Here is a 12,254-nt window from a genome sequence, read left to right as displayed (position 1 = left end):
TTGAATCAAGTTGATTGTGGTGTACGTTGCCTTGTCCGAGCTAACGGTTTCATCACTTGCACTCCACCAGAGCCTTCTCCATTTCCACTCGAGGACGTCAACCGTCCCAATTGGGACAAAGTCGACTGAACTGTTGTGACGAACATGTTCCCATCCCTCTTCCAAGAATAGACAGACGCCAGGCACAGGAGTCTGCGCCAGAACTTGCAGAACTGGGCTGAAAGACGCGCGCCAGAGAAAGGGCGAAAAAAAAGTCCACGTCATCTGCTGGCTCCATTATCAAGGAGGCTACATGGGATCTTCCGTCGCTCGCCATACTGCGCGTTTGTTAGTCAACGCAACGACAATCATGCACTGGAACTCTAACAAAACTTGACAACTCCGAAAACGCCGTTTTGGGAAAACTCGGCCATCGTCGTCCGATGTTTTCTATCAATTTCGCTATGCAAGCAATATGGAAAACAAGAAGTAATTCGACATTGTAGAGACAAAGCCCTCGCCACATTCCTCGAAATGGTTGGCTCATCCGCCCCTGGCCCCAGCGGGAGACCAGCCTTTCGGGGCGCTACCCGGGATCCTAATTCGGGAAGTGGGCGGGCTTGCGTGTCCAGACCAGCAAGGGACAGGGGGCCAACTAACACTGTCACAGTCCACCACCACCCACCACCACCACCAGTCGACAAACCGCGATGCTCGAAACCAGACGTTTCGAAACAAACGGTCTCGGAACGCCAATCGATTTTCACAGACTTCAGATGCTAGGGCCCCGACGAACGCGCTCCTTGTCGGGGGCCGATCCCTGGATCAACCGCGCCCAATGGAACCACCCTCACTCAACTTGACACCGCCCGACTGGGAGTGACAGCCATCAGCGGCACAGGAGCCGCGCAAGCGTACATGCCACGGCCCAGCCGCTGGCTGTAGCTGTTCTCTCTAGATTGCAAGCAGTGGTTCAAGCATTGTCTGGTCCCGCAGCAATGGGGCTTTTCTCCGTGCCATTCGATCATAGCGCGGCGGAATATTGCCTGACGGGCCCAGAACATCGTGGAGCCACGGGGTTGATTGCGGAGCCGCGCCGCGTTGTCTCCAGCTGTGCTCCTGGGAGGAGCTCTCTCCAAGGCAAGGCGTGCCAATCTATTCACGGAGTAGGCTTTGTGCAATGTGGAAAGGCGTCATACCTTACTTACCTTGCAACAACCAAAGAGGGAGAGAACACCATAAGGCGAAAAAGAAGATATAAACACTCGAGATGTCCGGCATATCCAGCTTCTTTTTCCCTCTCATCCTCACCACACTCATCTCACCAACATCTCTTTTCCTTCTCTTCAACAAACGACTCACTTCAACAACACCTCCTTTCTTTCCTTGAACGACTTCGCTCGCGCAGCTTTTCGACCGCCTTTTTTCCAACTTTTCAAAATCACCTTCATTCGGTCGCCAGGATGCGTTCCAACTTGATTTTCGCTCTTGTCACCGCCATCGCGGCCATCAGCCAAGCGGCGCCGGCGCCCCAGGTTTCTGGTGGCTCTGCGCCCCCGGCCCCCTCCGGCACCGGCCTCCCGCCCCCGCCCCACGGCACCGGCGCTCCCCCGAGCGGCACCCCTCCCCCTCGCCCCACCGGAACTTTCAAGCCCTCCGGCCCGCCCCCTAGCGGTGCCCCACCTTCCGGTACCCCGGCCGCTCGCCGCCGCGGCATGTTCAACCGTCGCCAGCAGAGCGGTGCTCCCCCCTCCGGCGCGCCTCCTTCCGGCACTCCTCCTCCTCGCCCTAGCGGTGCCCCGACCGACTTCCCCAGCGGTGTAGCCCGCCCTACCGGCTTCCCCGGCGGTGGCCAGGGCAACTTTGACGCCCAGGCCCAGCCATCTGGTGTTGCTAAGCCTTCCGGTGGCCCTCACGGCGGCGGCCACCACAGCGGCCCTCCCCCGTCTGGTGCTCCCACCGGTGTTCCTCCTTCTGGAGCTCCCCCCTCTGATGCTCCTGCCCCTACCGGCAACGCTCGTCGCGCTGAGCCCTCTGGAGTCAAGCCTTCTGGCCCTCCTCCCTCTGGTGCCCCTAGCGGCCCCCCGCCTTCTGGTGTTCGCCCCAGCGGTCCTCCCCCCTCGGGCGCTCCCCCCTCGGGCGCTCCCCCCTCTGGAGCTCCTCCTTCCGGTGCCCCCGCTCCCACCGGCAACGCTCGCCGTGCCCAGCCTTCCGGCGCTAAGCCGTCCGGTCCCCCTCCCTCCGGCACTCCCCCTCCTCGCCCCAGCGGCGATGCTCAGCCTTCCGGACCTCCCCCGTCCGGCGCTCCTCCTTCCGGTGCTCCTCCCTCTGGCGCTCCTCCTGCTGCCACTGGCAACGCTCGCCGCGCCGAGCCCTCTGGTGTGAAGCCTTCCGGCCCTCCTCCTTCTGGCACTCCTCCCCCCAGACCTTCTGGAGCCCAGCCTTCTGGACCTCCTCCCTCTGGAGCTCCTCCTTCTGGCGCCCCTCCTTCTGGTGCCCCTGCTCCTACTGGCAACGCCCGTCGTGCTGAGTCTGCGCCCGCCGAGAAGCCCTCTGGCACCCCCCCTCCTCGCCCTTCCGGTGCTAAGCCTTCCGGCCCCCCTCCTTCTGGTGCTCCTCCCTCTGGTGCTCCTCCTTCCGGCGCTGCTCCCACTGGTGCTCCCCCATCCGGCGCTCCCCCCGCTGCTACTGGCAACGCCCGCCGTGCTGAGCCCTCTGGCGCCGCTCCCTCCGGCCCCAAGCCTTCCGGACCTCCTCCCTCTGGCGTTCGCCCCTCTGGAGCTCCTCCTTCCGGCACCCCTCCCCCCAAGCCCACCGGCACCCCTACCGGCCCTCCTCCTTCCGACGCTCCCGCTCCCACCGGTAACGCCCGCCGTGCCGAGTCCGCCCCCGCCGAGAAGCCCTCCGGCACTCCTCCTTCCGGCGCTCCCCCCTCCGGCACCCCTCCCAGCGGCCCTCGCCCTACCGGTGCTGCTCCTAACGGCGCTGCTCCCTCCGGCACTCCTCCCCCCAAGCCCTCCGGCGCCCAGCCCTCTGGCCCTCCGCCGTCTGGCGCCCCTCCCGCCGCTACCCAGAGCGCTTAAGCGTTTTCTCTCATCATCGACACTGAGCCGGCGGCCCTGCCCATACAGCAGCAAATCTGATACCACAACAACGAGTCTGGGTTGTCTTACCAGGAGACGCTGGGCCTTGGCCAGTTGAAGAGAAGAGAAGAATCACACACACACAAAATGGGAGATGAGATGAGAAACAGTGTGAAGGTTGATGAACGATTTGCGGAACAACAACATCTGGAGGCGAGCTGTGCCTCTTTTTCCTTTTTTCTGGATTTGTAGATATTGGTGAGATTTTTCTTGTGGGCATCTGTATTATAGCAACAAAACCCGAGAATAACAGCGCTGTTACTCGAAAATCGTCTTCTCTTCATTTGTGACTTCCATGGTCCTCTTTTCGCTAACAGAATGTTCCCAGAATTGGAAGCTAAGATAGGTTATTAGCCGGGGCAAAAGAAACATTCGCGGCGAATTTCGGCGGTCTCTAAAAAAGGAGGAATTGCTTCTTTGGGTTGCATTGGGAAAGATGGGTGGTCGAGGTAAAGTTATCCGATGCTGATCCAAGAGCTTGGCTTACCCCGCTCATAGTTCGTGCTGCATGATAGGCAGATTTGATTACGAAAGCCATCCGATATGCCGAGGACTACATCTGAGATTGAAACCATCCAACCTCAACTACGAATCTCCAAGCGCGGGGTTGGCACAAGCAACATTACACTAGATTGATGATCTCTTGTGTTTTGTGACCGGTACTGCCGATTTATTCACGACACTATCAGACCCATTGAGCTTCGCATTACCTGATATCCGGAATGCCGAAATACACACTCCCGCGGGGCGCGTGGGACTCCCACGTTCACGTCATCGGCGAGGTCAGCTCTCAGTGTGCAATATCACAGTATCTTGACTGAACCGCACAGGAGAATTTCCCACTCAGCCCCAACCGACCGTTCACGCCAAAGCAGGCAACTGTGAATGAGCTTCTCAAATTCGAGAAGAGCCTCGGTATCGACCATGCCGTCATCGTAGCCGTCTCAGTCTATGGTGATGATAACCGAAGTCTCATCGACGGTTTGAATCAAATGAAGGGCAAGGGAAGGGGCATCGCCTGCATCAACCCCGACAGCGTCACCGAAGAGCAGCTGGACGAATTGAACCGCGCAGGCGTCGTTGGCGTCCGTCTCAATCTGTGGAGCTTCGGCGCGACTCCCGATAAGGACTCTCTACGAGCCACGCTCACCGCATACGCAAACAAAATCCGCAGCCGGGGCTGGGTGCTACAAGTATTTGGGACGATGAACCAGTACCCCGATATCCTCTCCATCACCCCGGACCTCGACGTAGACGTAGTAGTCGACCATCTGGGGTATCCGGACCCGAAGAACCCCGCTCTCGACCCAGCCGGAAGGCAAGCTGTGTTGCAGGCGCTCCGATCCGGTCGTACGTGGATCAAGATGAGCGGCACGTACCGCTTCCCCACCACGCCCGGGCTGGATGAGTACGTACAGGAGGTACTGAAGACGGCGCCCGACAAGATTGTGTGGGCGAGCGACTGGCCGCATGTCGGAGGTCCTCATCGGAACCCTGGCGGGGACAGACTTCAGCAGCAGGAGTTCATGACTCCTGACATTCCCGGCTTCATCGACCAGTGCGTCGAGTGGTGCGGAGGAGATCAGCAGCTGATCAACAAAATTTGGATTGACAATCCCCGCAGGCTTTGGAAGTACAGCGAGGACGATTGATCATGCTGAGTCATTTTGAGCAGAATGATATTTCGCACAGCCAACCAAATCTGAACGAATCATGCAGAAGCTTTGTCTGCTCATATCTTCACGCCTATATCATATGTACAATATTACCGCCTCAAATATTCTCCAGCATTATCCGGCTCCCGCTTGTAACATATAAAGTGAACTGAAGCCCAAAGGGTAGTCCTAATTTCCCGACATGGGCAGAAGAAAAGCGACCCGTCCCCGTGTTCGCCTTGGCCCCACTGCCACCGACGCCGCCGCAACGTTTCCCCATCCTTGAGCAAGGGTTCCCGGCCCGTCACTCCATCACTAGCCCGGGTAACGGCAACTTCCCCCTTGAAGTGTCAAGGGTCTATCGTTGTCTCATACCCCACAAGGCGGACTAGAAGCCCTCCAGGAACAGTCAGTCGTCTGTCACAGCAGATCACAGCCATGCCACTTACCCGCTGACCATCTATACTAGAGTGTACGTGCCGGGGAGAGGGTCCTTGTTGTCCCAGAACCTGATGGTGACATCGCAGTTCTTGTAAACGGCGAAGCACTCATTGGCACCGCCAAATGAAGTCGGGAGAAGGATCCAGTATGTGCCGTCATAAGCACCAAGGTTGAAGTTGTAAGTGATGTCGGTGAATTCGGAGTTGCTGGAAAAGTGTCAGTACAAGCAACGGACGAGCACTCGGCTGCGCAAAAGACTCACCCAGGAACGGACTGCACCCTCGACTGAAACTTGGCATTCATGACACCGCCGTGGAAGCCGTCAATGTAGTATGTCGATCCTACGCTTGTGGGCAGCTTGTGGGTTTGGCGGTGGCTGTTGGTGCCGCAGTGGGAGCTGCTAATGACATCGCACTGCACGGCGGCGTTGCAGACGTCAGTAAGACCGACCAAGAGCACGAGGGCTGAGGCAGCCTTGGAGAATGAGAAGGAAACCATCTTGAGAAGAGTTGAACGATGTAAGCGGCGAAGGTGAGGGTGTGTGCATTCGTTCTCTGTTATGATCTACACCCGTGGTATTTATCTTTACGGGTTGATCTGTGCTTCCTGGGGGAAATGTAAATCATTGGGAACATCCTCATGAGCCATGTGTCACCGTAACTCTTGTTATCTCTCACAATTTCCTTGATCACGAGGCTAACCGGCAGCTCAATATCGGTGAAACTCTCACATTGATATCATCTCTCGTTGAAATTCAATGGGTTTTCGTAGAGTTGAGTCAGGTAGCTCGGGAAAATTATGCCGAGACCCCGCAAAACCCAACTAGCCTATAGTCTAGAAAGTATAGAAAATGAGCGAACAAGATAAGTCAATTAATTTGCGAGTCAGGTTGTCCCAACAAGTAAGGCGTCTAAGCTTCTGGAACTCTAAACACGGTTCCTGAGAAATAGACTAGGGCAGAAATAAGCATTAGAACTGGTAGTTGCGCTCGAGATCTTCATTTCAGAGAGGTTCGTGATGAACTGCCCAGCTGAAGATAGACTGAACTCAAAACCGAGTCAGCATAACTCATGTGAGCATTTCCGTTATCACAACCCCTCATTATCCGGACGGATTGTGCCGACGGGATTACTCCTTGAGATGGATGAGCTTGACAGAAGTTATAATAGATGACAATGTCGCTTGCTCCGATCAAGCTTTTCTCGCCAAGTCATCCGAGTCCCTCCGCATTCTCTAAGCAAGCTTGATTTGTTTTTCCCCTGCGCAGCCACGACATTCCTTGCACAATGCTTCGTTTACTTTCCCTCGCTTTGGCCATCAGCCACGTGCAAGCTCGCGTGGTGACGCGCCAGGACTCAAACCAAGATACCCGCACCCCCCTCTTCACCAAGGAGGTCGAGGGCAACTTGACCACCTACAAGCCCTACGATGCGTTCGACTACAACCACTGGACTCCCGAAGCCACTCTCTACGATGGCATTCCCATGCTGGAGAAGCAGGTCACGGTTGACGGCAAGCAATTGACGTACCAGGACTTCAACGTCTCTGCTCTCACCACGGAGCAGTTCAAGACCCACTACATGAACCTCCCCGAGTACTTTGATTCAAATGGCAACTTCATTCCCACGGACGCGGAGGTCAAGGCTTTCCAGTATGTTTATCCACTGCGCACACATTCTGCCTCTGTATTGCCTTTTACTAACCTATTGAACAGAGATTCTCTCATTGCTCACGCAGACGATCCTAATGCAGCCATTGACATCCCCACCAAGCATGTCAGCAAGCGGGCCTTCCCCGACATGTGCTTCTACGACAACAGGCTTCGTTGCTCGAGCAGCTGCATCGACAACATCTCTCGCGGTGTCAGACAATCATTGAACAGCAATGTCTACGGAAACTACCACTACGTCTCGGATGCTCAGTGCGGCACGGGCTCCGTCACCAAGACTGTTTCCGTCACCCACGTCTCGGGCGTTACCATTGGAGGCACTGGCCAGATCCCTTCAGTAAGTCCAGTAAGCACCATGCGCAAGATTTCAATTTACTGACCGGCTTCCAGTTCGGCAAGGGTTGGACCAAGGCTGCCTCCACGTTCTTCAGCACCTTTGGCCTGAGCATTGGCCACACTCCGGACAGGTACGCAACCCCTGGACGTCTCCAGGGTGTCTTATTGTGGCTAACATCTTTTGTAGTGTGACCACCGGTATCAGCTACTCTGGCACCTGCGGTGCTTTCAACGTCTGCTTCCTGTGGGAGAGACCCCATTTCAGCGTTGACAAGGGTGTCATTGTGGTACGTATTGACCCTGCACCATCCACACAAACGACGGATTGCTAATCACAAGGGAACAGACCCAGCACATCGACGTCAACTCCAAGCGAGCCTGCTCGAACCCCACCGTGACTCCTTACGAGGCTCACATCATGCATGAGTCCAGCGATGCTGGCGGTTCCAGTACGTGAAGATAATTCTTCATATTTCTCCTCTCCGAAGATCAATTGACTGACTCATTCGTCATAGACTCCCACGGAATGTGCTACTCTATGGGCAACCACGGCTGTGGCAGCAAGGTCCTCGCTTCCAACCAGCTTCTGCGCTGCCCCAACAACTACTAAGGTGGACTTATTCAAACAGTTCACAGGGTGGACTGACCAATGACTGCTTCGGGTGTGCGACAACTGTGAGCGGGGCAATTTTCTCCTGTTGTCTAATGGGCATGCTTGAGAGTGGATGCACATAAGACGATAACCTACGATTCAGTATTTAGCTTTTTGAACACTAGTAAATAGTTGCCGTGAAGTAACTCACGTAATCTCTAAAGATTATTGGAATATTCTTCGTCACTCCTGACATCAAATTAACATCTGCTGTGCATAACTATCATGTGCTGCTGCATGGCCCCTTAACACATAAGAGCACTGTTGCATTGCATGCTGGTCATGAACTTTTGAAAACGATTCACCAACCTTGGAATTAAATGCTGAGCTCTATGGCCCCTATACAACTGATTCAACGTTCACTGTCTTGACGCCAAGATGATCAAAATCGGAAATAAAATCGCGAGGGTAACATTGCGTTGCGGACGATCTTGGGGTCGTGCGCCTCATTTGTGGAGTAACCAGGGAACAACCCCGTGTCCCAGCAGAGCGGCTTCGGCGTCGCAGCTGGCTTCGCCGTCGGCAATGTGGATAGCAGGTGCCGCAGGGCTTATCTGAGGCGCCTCGGAAGACGGCCGAGTCTTTTTCGTCCTCGGCTCTCCATCCGTCGCACCATCTTAGATATCCGCTACAAGCATGAATAACACACGCAAGAATGATGACGTTTCTGGACCTGGTTTGAAGACACAAATACCATCTCAAACATGACCCGTGGAAGCGATTCGGCCCTTTCGACCGAACTCGAGATTCGGGCAGTCCCCGAAGGCCTGTGCTTTGAAGGGATGCACACCTACAAATACCAGTTCTTCCCCCCATATCTCACATGTCCATCCCGCGAACATGGGTCTTCGACGGCTTGTGCAAGTCAATGCTATGAGACACCCACCCAGATTGGGGCATCGAGTGGTACAAAATCCACCTTCAGGATCACACAATGCTCGACCTGACGACTGCCGTCATTATCATTCACAAATCAAAGCGTAGATGGCTGGAAAGGAAGACCTAAGCGTCATGTGATCGGACATTGTATCAGTGCATTACTCGCGATAGATAGATAAGAGTCTCACATGCGGGGCGATTACACTGGCTATCAAGATACGCCGACTATCGGGGATCGGTATCCCGGGCTACAGAACCGTGCCACCCCTCATTTCCCAGTTTCCCACAGTGTTCTCATTGGCCGCCCACCGATCGACCTCAACGGCATCGGAAGACTTTTGCGCCTCTCAATTGGGGACACACGACCCGTGAACCGATTTTAATAGTACTCTTTTGTCGCATTTCCGACGAGAGTGAGAAGAGACTTCTGTAACGGTCAAACGGCTGCGGGAAACGAACGATACACCACATACGTTTTTTGAATGCGCCCATAATGCCTCAGCAACCGCCGGGCAAACAGCGATCGGCCAACGCGTCAGTCTTCAATGACCTCATCGCACAAGACGTGCTGCTGACTTGGCGACGCACAGCTGCAACACCTGTCGGCGTCGCAAGGTGAAATGCTCAGGCGAGCAGCCGTGTCGCAACTGCGTCAGGAATAAGCTTGACTGTGAATTTGGCGCGGGCCGACAGCGATACTCTGAAGCGTAAGGGCCCAATTGACTTTTTCGGTGGTTGACGCCAGATTTGGGAATCGCCGATAAGCTAATCTGTCCCGCTAGATATGTCCAAGAATTGAGGGCAACAGTCACACGATATGAGTCTCAAATAAGAGGTGCGCAAGCTTCATCTCTTCGAAGGGGATTGGATAATGGAAGAGTAACATTTGTCTTATCATAGAGCTCAAGTCATCAACACCGGCCCCAGCCCCGGGCGGTGTTTCAGTGGCTTTGGAGAACACTCTGGGCATTGCACCCACAGAACCAACAGGCGAAGTACCACCGCCACCTAGTTATTGTTAGAACAAGTCTCCCCTTTGTGTCGATGCTAAAGAGAACTTACACGATTGCAATAGCCTCAATAGAACGCGCACCTGGCCCCTTGTTCGAGCAGCGCGTCCGAAATTTGTTCCATGAGAACTCCGGTAGAGACACAGGATCCCCAGAACAAGACTCACCAGAGATGCGCACAACGCATGATGAGCAGCAAGACGCACCTTTCACACCAGAATGGACTTCAACAGAAGAGTTGATCAGAGGCATCCCGCCTCAAATTATGCCGGGGGAGGCAGAGTCGAATCGTCTACTGGGACTGTTTAATGACTACATGAGCGGCAACCAACATTTCATCGACCAGAGGACCTTTGCAGACAACCTGACATTATTATTCCAGAACCAGGCTACCCGAGCGAAGCAGATGAAGACGCCATGGTTCACGCTTTACTTGCTGGTGATGGCGATGGGCAAGTTGATGGAGGCCGACAGGAGGATCTACGATGGCCCGCCAGGAGCGTTTTATTTCGCGGAAGCTATGAAGAGGTTTCCGCCTCTCCACAGTATCAGCGAGTACGGCATTGTGGGAGTCGAGATATTATGTCTTGCGACAACGTATCTGCAATGGTGTGACAGGAAGAAGGACTCATACTTCTTTGTACGATCGCTGCCTCGTTCCAAGCCTGTGGATGAAGACTAACAAGCTGCAGGTCGGCACTGCTGTACGACTTGCTCTGACATTGGGCTGCAACCTGCCTTTTGCCGAGCAGCAATGTCTGCCTTCAGAAAGAGCCCACCGTACAAGGATATGGTGGACTGCATATATGCTTGACCAGTATGCATTCCCAGAAAAGGGGTTAGGAATTCATTCTGACATTTTTGCAGACGCATATCAGCAGGTCTGGGATTGCCAGCATCTGTTGATGACCGCCAAATTACGTTCGACCTGCCGGGACCATCGCCCGGATTTGAGTCACCAGAGGCACTGAACATCAACGTTCGGATTGCTCGCGCCACTTCAGAGATCATGACTTGTGAGTCTCACGGTTACAAAAGCCCCACATGCTAGGAGGTGTCAACTAACACTAGTCTGCAGCACTGTACAGCAATGGCGGCCTATCGCAGGGTGATCTCATTAAGAAGATGCGCAACGTTCTTCAGTCATTATACGACACAGGGCGCTCTATTCCACTAAATATCGCAATCGACTTCAAGAGCAAGGAGCTTGAGGTCACAAGATCCGGCTCTTCGCTGTATTTGAGGCTGTTCTCGGTACTACACTCATGGAAATAAGTCTCATCGTCAAATCACTAACTTTATCAAAGGCAATCATCCTCTGCATTCGACCGATATTACTTCAGAAAGTCAAGGATAAGGTGCAAGATACCCAGAAGCAAATCGTCACACCCGCAATCTCGCAGCTGTGTTTGCTTTGCAACGAGGCAGCATTGAGGACCATCCGCATTCTATATGCTATGAAGAAGCAAGACGAGATTGGTAAGTACATATTGCTGCGATTATAAATTCATCTTGACGCTAACTTTGGTTCAGCTCCTTTCGCATTCTTCGATTTAGACGCAGCCTTCTCAGCAGCGTTCGTACTCATCATGCGAGGGTTCGCCCATAAGAACGACAGCCAAAAACCACCCCCTCAGGAATTACATCAAGCTGTGGAAGTCCTCGAGTATCTCTCTGCAGCGGGTAATAATGCGGCTTCGCATCGTCTGAAAGAGATCAAGCAGCTAGAAGCACATGTGTGGGGATCGAGGTACTTTCCACCCGAAAAGGATGGTGACGTGCAGATGAAAGATTCTGGAACACCCCACGGGGAACCCCACGCGGGAGGATCCGGGGCTCAGGGCACTCCGGGGCAATCTGGCGAGGGGTCGGGCTCGCAAGTCGTCTTATCGCCGCCCGACCCGAGCCCTTCGACGCAACCGTCGTGGGATGGCGAGATGTTTGGCACCGAGTCGGCCGAGTCGTATGACCCCGACCAGCTTTTCGGTCTGGATTTGAACGGAAGTCTAGGGCAGGAGTTCAGCTTGGAAGCCGAGGGTATCTACGCCAGTTTCAACGACCCGACGCTTCCGCTTACCGGAGTCGATCAGCTGGACTGGGCCGAGCTGGAGAAGATGATGGCACCTGGTGGATACGGATCATGATGCGTCTCAGTCAGCCGAATCTAATTGAAGTGATTGCCGCATATTCCCGAGATAATTCCTTTACTCCAAACCTCCGAAGTTCGATATGCCACGTGTGATTGGCCTGCCCTACAAGATGGATGGTTTCCGTTCGACCGCAGGCGACCTGGAGAGATTGGGTGGGGCCAATCGGATGACATCCGCACACAATGAAAGATAGCTCGGCTCTATGCCGAGCTACACTCGGGTGAGCGTGCGAGAATTAAACACCAACGGGTACGAGCCGAACAGGTATCGGAGACCGCGATTCGGCTTCAAATATATTTAAGAATAACCTACATCGCATCTGACATCATTTAGAGGCCTT

The 12,254-nt window shown here is 54.5% G+C and overlaps 5 protein-coding genes across 5 annotated transcripts; 4 read left to right on the top strand and 1 right to left on the bottom strand.

Annotated features, from left to right (window-relative positions):
- Positions 1 to 1,442: 1,442 nt before the first annotated feature.
- On the top strand, positions 1,443 to 3,062 carry infB-1 (Translation initiation factor IF-2; the record flags this gene model as incomplete). The annotated part of the gene is made up of 2 exons (XM_066151037.1): positions 2,251 to 2,358; positions 2,421 to 3,062. 2 exons carry the CDS (start codon positions 2,251 to 2,253, stop codon positions 3,060 to 3,062), a joined length of 750 nt encoding a protein of 249 aa, XP_066009514.1.
- A 782-nt stretch (positions 3,063 to 3,844) lies between these two features.
- PDCH (2-pyrone-4,6-dicarbaxylate hydrolase) lies at positions 3,845 to 4,774 on the top strand (the record flags this gene model as incomplete). Its single annotated transcript, XM_032031686.1, has 2 exons — positions 3,845 to 3,904; positions 3,953 to 4,774. 2 exons carry the CDS (start codon positions 3,845 to 3,847, stop codon positions 4,772 to 4,774), a joined length of 882 nt encoding a protein of 293 aa, XP_031888892.1.
- Positions 4,775 to 5,237: 463 nt separating this feature from the next.
- CGGC5_v002804 (uncharacterized protein) lies at positions 5,238 to 5,716 on the bottom strand (the record flags this gene model as incomplete). Its single annotated transcript, XM_032031685.1, has 2 exons — positions 5,238 to 5,424; positions 5,481 to 5,716. The coding sequence occupies 2 exons, from the start codon at positions 5,714 to 5,716 to the stop codon at positions 5,238 to 5,240; spliced, it is 423 nt and encodes a 140-aa protein (XP_031888881.1).
- A 788-nt stretch (positions 5,717 to 6,504) lies between these two features.
- CGGC5_v002803 (uncharacterized protein) lies at positions 6,505 to 7,833 on the top strand (the record flags this gene model as incomplete). The annotated part of the gene is made up of 6 exons (XM_032031684.1): positions 6,505 to 6,869; positions 6,933 to 7,224; positions 7,278 to 7,354; positions 7,411 to 7,510; positions 7,570 to 7,672; positions 7,739 to 7,833. The coding sequence occupies 6 exons, from the start codon at positions 6,505 to 6,507 to the stop codon at positions 7,831 to 7,833; spliced, it is 1,032 nt and encodes a 343-aa protein (XP_031888882.1).
- Positions 7,834 to 9,247: 1,414 nt separating this feature from the next.
- On the top strand, positions 9,248 to 11,908 carry PUT3-4 (Proline utilization trans-activator; the record flags this gene model as incomplete). Its single annotated transcript, XM_032031683.1, has 10 exons — positions 9,248 to 9,288; positions 9,345 to 9,461; positions 9,537 to 9,589; positions 9,655 to 9,771; positions 9,830 to 10,404; positions 10,457 to 10,581; positions 10,632 to 10,780; positions 10,843 to 11,018; positions 11,072 to 11,243; positions 11,298 to 11,908. 10 exons carry the CDS (start codon positions 9,248 to 9,250, stop codon positions 11,906 to 11,908), a joined length of 2,136 nt encoding a protein of 711 aa, XP_031888890.1.
- Positions 11,909 to 12,254: the final 346 nt, after the last annotated feature.

This window comes from Colletotrichum fructicola (assembly GCF_000319635.2).
Source record: "Colletotrichum fructicola Nara gc5 chromosome Unknown KSG_Nara_v1_contig02, whole genome shotgun sequence".
NCBI classification, from domain to species: Eukaryota; Fungi; Ascomycota; class Sordariomycetes; order Glomerellales; family Glomerellaceae; genus Colletotrichum; species Colletotrichum fructicola.
Note: the sequence above shows the minus strand (reverse complement) of the source record. Positions and strands in the feature narration are given on the sequence as shown.